The sequence below is a fragment of the Tripterygium wilfordii genome, chromosome 15 (assembly GCF_013401445.1).
Source record: "Tripterygium wilfordii isolate XIE 37 chromosome 15, ASM1340144v1, whole genome shotgun sequence".
NCBI classification, from domain to species: domain Eukaryota; kingdom Viridiplantae; phylum Streptophyta; class Magnoliopsida; order Celastrales; family Celastraceae; genus Tripterygium; species Tripterygium wilfordii.
The window spans coordinates 7360254-7368010 of NC_052246.1; the positions used below are offsets into that span (position 1 = coordinate 7360254).

Here is a 7757-nt window from a genome sequence, read left to right on the forward strand (position 1 = left end):
AATGGGGAGGTGCTGTCAAATTTTTTGGACACTTAATGATTGAATTAATTAGGAGATTGATTAAGAGGATACCAAAAGTAACGCATTCCGGGTCGGGGCGTTACAGGAGTCATTACTAAGAAAGCAAAACATTGTTTCTTTGGCACAGTCTAGACATATTATGCCATGGGAAACAATCTTCTTGCTTCTTGCTTGAGTTGCTGTGTAAAGGCTCTTCATAACCGCAACTTCTTCATGGCAATGGACATCATGGTGAGAATCCCAGGTCATGCTCCTTCTTCAAGGTGGATATGAAAGTATTGGGAACATGCATCCTGCTCCACTCCTGTATTGTAGATCTTGAGCTTGCGATTGAGGAAAAATGGCTACAGTTGTCATATTGGTAGTGCTTATGTATCCTTGAATGTAAGAACATTTCTTCTTCCTCAAAATGCTGGACGAACATGGTTCTGATCTATGTCTGGCGTATAGTTGTTAGATACGTGTCTGCGACTCTTTTAGGAACGTGTAGGCTGCAAACTCTGAAATCTCTTGAACTTCCTCTACGATTATCCAGTTGAAATCTCAGTTTCTATTTAACAATCTATTTTAAATCAGAATAAAATAATTATGACAATAAATTCCTTTATTGTATCCTTTCATACACGATTCTTTAGACACCTTGATTTCTAGCAAATACCTCTTGAATTTTAGCTCATATAACACCAGATTTCCTACAAAATGAACAAACATTAATTTAAAATCCTCTTGCCCACATGTCAACTGGTGATTGGTTGCCCGTTGTCAATTGCAAACCCTGCATTGCTACCTATCAGCAGGTGACTGGAGCTTGGAGGTCACTTTTGGTACAAACAATCACTTGAATTATTTTTCATGTAAACTAAATATTTGTAATATATACTACGTACGGAAAAAAATAAAAGTCAAGGGCCCTCTTGATTTAGGAGCCTAAGGCGGCCTTACTTGGCTTAAGAGAGAAGTTGAAAGATTTGTAGAGAAAAGTATTTCTTTGCGTTACTACATACTCAAGCCTATTAATAGTCATCAACAGCGACCACATTAATCAACAATTGTCAAACCACATTATTTTTACGTGCTACAAATGTATTACTTGAATGACATCCTAAACCAATTTTCCCTAGCCAAACTAGAATTTCCTGTATATCTCAAGATTCAGTTTCAGCATATTGTAACAGGCATTTCGCTTCTAGCCGATCGAATTCTAACTCTGTGTCCTCGTGGCATCCTACCAAACAAATTGCACCAGAAGATCTATGGCCAATCTCGACATAACATTATATTACTAGACCTAACCCTTCTCTTTTGCCTACCATTGAACATCCACAAACTCGCATTCAGATAGAGTCTCTGGTTTCATGCTTTTGCAAATACTCTTAACGATTCCAGTCGAGTCGACCAAATAAAATTGAACAATAAAACGTAACATGTGCTTTTGAACCTCAAGGAAGGCATTACAAGTTTACAGAGTGGCTGGACCATAATGGAAATAAACTGTACTACTGCTCTAGCTTTCCTTTTATAAAGGGATATTATACAAAATGAAATAACTGAAGCTCCTACAAGGGCTTTCAATACTCAAGGGACATGAATATCAACAGCAAACACTACAGTAACAAAAAAAAATCTCTCTCTGGTACACTACTTTCCTTGTAATGTAGAGTTCATAGAGAAACATTACTTCTGTATCTTGTGCATTGCAATCATTTCTCCTCAAAATCAACGTCAATAATCTGAGGATCACTTGTTGATGAACTTTTGCTTCTACCTCCTTTCGAAAAGAAGTCGCCTTCAGGTTGCCATACAATGTTTCTGCAGCTTGTACAGCGAATTATCTGATTCTTGTAGCCAAAAAACTGCCTCTGACAAGCAGGACAAGCCCCCTGACAAAATTTAATACACAAGGCAATATAAATGCTTTCAGACGACATAAATTATCAATAACTTATTGATCCATAGTAGCAAAAATGCAACCAGGAAAATGGAAAATAACAGTGATTGTTCTGCAACTGAGACACTGGGCTGAGCTCAAGGCTTGGGGTCAACAGAAAATCGATAGAGGAAAAGGAAATCATAGATGGCATTCACCATTAGTTTGTTGGTTAAAATGGAGAAAAAAAACAAAGGGTAATCCGTAAATGAAGACAATGAATCGCCCCTTCAGGTTTTACAGGATAGATGGACCAAACACACCATGGATTTAATTTGGTGGGCATAAATGAATGCGTATTTTTTGATTCTATAACTACTCTTACAGGCTACAATTTATAACAGGGTGGCACCCCCTAGGCGATTTTTTCACCAAATCACAATTGGCTCGACAGATTAATCATTAATGCAAATGTCAAGATAAGATCATCTTTTCCTAAATATAAAACAAAAATCATTCGACAAAATTGTACAAGGTAAGAAGAGAGATTTTTTGTTTTCTTCATTATTTTTTCCCATTTGGGAAAGGAGTGGAAAACCTAGCATTTCCATTTAACGTTGCTTCAATTTTAGCAATAACTAGGCAAAAAGAAAGAGGTGCAGAAATCAATGAAGATATGAAACACAAAAGAAACACTCTCTGTAGGTCTAGGGGTGACAGTTCAAAATGTATTTATATATTAGAATGAAAAAAAGTGAACAATAAAGATGAATTGAAGGATACAAGATAAGATAATCAATTGAATCATAAAAGTGACAGAACCACTGTAATTTTGGTCCAAAGATCAATTTGAAAGGTGGCTACATGCCTACATGACCTCTAAAGGATGCATGGCATACCGTCAATATTACAAGTTACAGCCACTAACAAGTCAAAGTATGTACAGCACATTGATGAGCAACTCATATTAAAATTCTGTTCCAGTAACAGCACGCAAGTGTACCTTAATGACAAGATTATTGGCAATGGCGCCTATAAGAAGGGGACCAGCAAATGGCAGTACCCATGTAGCAAATATTAAGAATCGAAAAAGCCATCCAGATAATGCAAACCAGATGAAGAAAATTGTCTACAAAGAAAGAAAAGTAAATAGTGAGATAGAACCATAAAATATCCAACAAATGCACATGGAGAACCTATATAAAGTTTAAACTGATAGTTGAAGAAGCATAGAAACACAGTTTACCAAACTGCATGAACTTTTGATGTGGCACTTGTAACAGGATGTAAAATAACTTAAAGCTCAGTACATCACCAAAGATCCCACCATTATAGGTTCTTAAGATGGTGTTCAGGTCATGGACCTGCCCAAACATTTCCCCCAGCTCAGTAGTGCTAGGTAGTCCTAGTTCATACTGGCATTACTTTTGAGCCTCAAAGTCCCTTTGGAGCAGAGGCCCAACTTGAAAGATAAATGTCAAGCTTGAGAACTAGGTTGTACAGGAATCCTGACTAAAAGCAAGAAATGAATTAAAATTGAAATGACAACAGGTGGCGTTCTTCCTTTCAGATCTTTCATGGGAAACTTGCTTTCAGAGTAAATACATTCCCCAATGCGAGTTCAAATTTTTTAGTCTTACAGTGTTTTTGAAAACCGAAAGTCAAACATCCATAAGGGAACTTACTTTTTAATTTCACAGTTGGATGACAAGTTCAAGTAAGCAATAGTTATATTAGCTAATAGGTAAGAAACCATGCAATAGAAGCAGTGGCCAAGGCGATACAGTAGCTGTTGTGGCATTGATCTGGTAATCACAGTAGCAGCAAGTGCCACATCATTGGAAATATCATTGCTGACAAAATACCTTGATATTCAGCAAAAGCAATACTCATAAAACTATCATCATTAACAGATCAGTTTTTTCATAGGACTAAATTAAGACGAGCTTACAGTTTAGTTAATACTCACACTGAAACTTCTTCCCAATGGAGCATTCAGAAAATCATTGAGCTGTTTCCTGTACTGCAAAAATAACAAGGATACATAAGCCTAAAAGTGCTACATCAAAATGACAAGGGGAAAACATGGTTTAGTAAAAATGACCAACTGCAATAGAGTCCACACTCCACACTGACTTAATGCAAGAACAAAGGTCATTGAGCATATGAAAGCATCAAATGCAGCCAGACATTTGCAAAACAAAAAAAAACAGATGAATGAAGATTCTGGACAGTAGACAAGTAAAAGAAATTCTTATGGGCTACGTTTGAAGAGGGATCAAATATGATGGAGATTGGATTTAGATTCATCAATTAAAATATATTGTTAGCAACACTTGACTATCTAGTTGGTCCCAGTTAGAGGCACATCAAACTCTATTACATTGGTCACAATCTCTAGCACCTAAAGAAGACATGTACTATCGTCAACAATGTTACCAGTCAGAAATTTTCATCGTGTCAGAAATTTTCACCGTGTCGTATTGGATTGAGACACTTACAAAGTCCAGAGATGACAAATCCAAAATCCTGGCTTTTGCTCCGAACATATGCATATATTCTTTGTTTACCAGTTGAATTTAGAAAAAAGGACAATGAAGTATGAACTACGAGAAGTCGAGAACCTTCGCCAGTAGACTCATAGTCTCAAACAACCTGCATATTCATTCAATTCACTTAGACTGACTCCTTGAGCTGATCCCATTGTCTTTGGTATGTCAAAGAATAAATGCTAGTTTAAAAAAAATGTGGAAAATAATCAAGATAGATGCAGAACTTGAGAAAAGTGATCAAGATAGATGTAGATCTTTTCAAGGTGAACAATACAGATTGGTATTTATTGTTCATGATTACAGAAAAAGTAAATGACATTATCACAAGTATGATCTATGTAAGGCCATCACCATAAACAGTTCTTTCTGCGTGAGGCCATCATGTAGTGAATGATCCCCAATGATTGTCATTTGTCAACCTTACACTTTCACAATGCAACATTCAATTCTTGCCTCCCTCAAAAATTAAGATTATAACCTCATAGCTATCCCAAAAGGAAACCAAAAAGCATCCCAGATTCCCAGTACGCCATAATATACACCCTGTCAACATTTATGTCATTCATGTTTTAAAAGTACCTATTATCCCTACTTGGTGACAAACAACACATTGGGTAATTTTTTACTGTCATGAAATTTAAAACAAAAATAAAAATTCTCAGTTCAAACCGAAAAGCTAATATATTCTATATTTCTATCTCGTCTAAATATAATCTCAATAGCTCTAAGGTGGTTGCCATTTTCCTGTCAGTTACAGATCCAAATCCTCTTTCATTTTCTGCATTTGCCCTCTGCATACTGCACATAAAACATAGGAAAGTCCAATTCCTTTATTGCCAATGTGCAATAATTTAGCCAGTGCAAAGTTTCACCTAATTCAGCAAGTTACAGCCTTAAAACCACAATTTAAGGCTAAACAATCCACAAGCCACCAAGCTTTTCCTTCTACAAGGGCTATGGTTGTGGAACCCATGAGCCTAAATGCTCTAAATTTAAAATTCATAGCGACATGCGTACTCTCCTAAAACCAAGGGAAATTAAAAGAAAGGAAGAAAGCACAAAAACAAAAGAGGCCCCCTCTTCCTCAATCTCTCCTCTCATCCTCTCCTTTGAATCATCTCCTATCAATCCAATACTAGATTCACACGTTCTCAAATTGTTAAGAGGAACACGGTTTTACTTAATTTAAATGATTACGCAACACGGCAACACCAAGACTCAGATAAAGACAGTCACATGAAGAACCAAAGAGAAGAGAAAACAACCCTGGGCCAGTTTCTGGAGAAGTCCATGCTGAAGGCTCGCCATCTGGGACCAATCTCAAACTCCCTGTCAATGTCCCTAACAGCAGAAGAGACGCGTTGGGACACGGAGTAGCGGCGGTCAATACGCTCTGCGGTTTTCTTGGTCTCGAACAGGAACAGCTCAAAGCGGTCATTTGCGCTGCGCCAGGCGTCTTTCCAGACCTCCCCCGACCTTACCCGACGAGCGAACCTGTCGAAGTCGCTCCGGCCGAAGGCCCTGACGGTGGTGGCACTATTTGGTGCTATGCGCTTCTGGTGGCCCCGTGAATATAGAAGAACCCTTGTGGGGAAGGCGGACAGAGTTGTGGCCATTGCCCCACAGCCACAGACACCTTGTTAGTATGTTACGGACTCTCGAATCACCTTTCCGACCGAGCAAGAATCGAAGGCAACCTACTTTTCCTACAGATTTATCCAGGGTGTCACTGTTCACCGGACTTAAACCCGGTGACCCGGCCCGGGTCTTATCGGCTAATTCAAATTGTCCTTATCGGATCGAGTTTTAGCCGGCCCCAACTTAGAATATTCTGTATTACCATCCGATAATCCGATAAAATAATAAATTAAATTAATAATTTTAGTTTTATATATTATATATATGATAATGATGTAACTAATTAGCTATTATTAATTAATAGGGAGAAGAATCGAAATGACCCCTGAACTTTGGCAATTAGGTCGATTACGTTCATGAACTTTATTTCGGGTCAAACAAACCCATTTAACTTTGATTAATACTATTCGTTAACCCTGTGTCATATTTTCAATCCAAAATCATTGACATATTGTGGACCACTAATTTGATGACATGTGTCAACCTTTTCATTTTTTGATGTCTACTTACTAAATATGGGAATTGGGTAAAAAAATACATTGTATTTGTAAATTTGATACATTTAAACCCTATACATTGATAAAATGGGTCAAAGAAACCCTTATACAATTGATCATCATTGATCATTCAATAAAGAGGATACACAAATATCTCCAAAATCCAAACAAAAATTAAATATTACATCACCACAAAGTCTTCATTTAGCTCCAAATATTTATAGAAAAAAATATAAAAAAGATGGCAAATATAATATAAATCCAAACACACCTACACAAACTCCAAACATTTTAATGTTCCAACAACACAACCACCCATTTTCCCTTTCCCAGATGTTGAACATACCTTCAAACTAGACTGAAGTTAAACCCTAAATCAAGTGGGTATCATTGAGTTGGTGGGAAGGGAGGAGCCGACTATAGGAAAAGTGGCATTTGAAAGAGAACATATCGTGTGAGGGAAAATTTAGGTTTTTAGGGTTAAGACTTAACTTTTAATTCCTCATATTTTCCATGTCATTTCATATTTTCTAAATGATTTTTCCATGTCAACAAAAACATACCACATCAACGATTTTGGATGGAAAATATGACTCATGGCTAAAAGATAGTCGTCAAAGTTTAGGGGTCATTTCGATTTGTCTCCCTAACTAATATTAAATTTATAATTTTATTTTACAATTACACAGTTACACTCAGTGACTCATAGTCTCACTCTATTGCTCTTCGAATAGGACATACACAAAACCTAGGTAACTCTCACTCAACTCATCTCTTGCTCTCATGTCGGCATCGACAAATAATTAGATTAGAGAATGTCATCGGCTTTTCGCAGTCGCCAGAGAAGGGATGTGTAATACTCCGTGCCTTTAGAGTCTTTGTAGGATCGACACTTGTTGAGTATATATCCATTTGAACCGTGTAGATAAGTTTGAATAGTCAAATTTATGGTGTAAAAATATTAAAAATTAATACCGAGTAATTCGGTGATGATTATAGGTTTTTAAATGAGTTTAACTAAACACATGTGCAGTTGTCTGAATGACACTAGTCAGTTGTCTGGACCATAGTTACCAGGAACTCGGTACGCTCCGAGTCGTTATACGGGTATGGGAACAGGATACGCCACTTGATTAATTTGTGGTACATTTAGGGGTAGACTTAATTGGTATGCTAATTGGG

The 7757-nt window shown here is 37.1% G+C and overlaps 1 protein-coding gene across 2 annotated transcripts; it reads right to left on the bottom strand.

Annotated features, from left to right (window-relative positions):
- Positions 1-1426: 1426 nt before the first annotated feature.
- On the bottom strand, positions 1427-6156 carry LOC119980022. Of its 2 annotated transcripts, none has more exons than XM_038822667.1 (4): positions 5706-6156; positions 3858-3911; positions 2892-3017; positions 1427-1901 (listed from the first exon to the last, which is right to left on the bottom strand). In XM_038822667.1, the coding sequence occupies exons 1-4, from the start codon at positions 6054-6056 to the stop codon at positions 1722-1724; spliced, it is 711 nt and encodes a 236-aa protein (XP_038678595.1). In that variant the 5' UTR covers positions 6057-6156; the 3' UTR covers positions 1427-1721. The 2 variants fall into 2 exon arrangements, with proteins under 2 accessions (XP_038678595.1, XP_038678596.1); XM_038822668.1 differs by having other exon boundaries at positions 3858-3906; positions 5706-6136.
- Positions 6157-7757: the final 1601 nt, after the last annotated feature.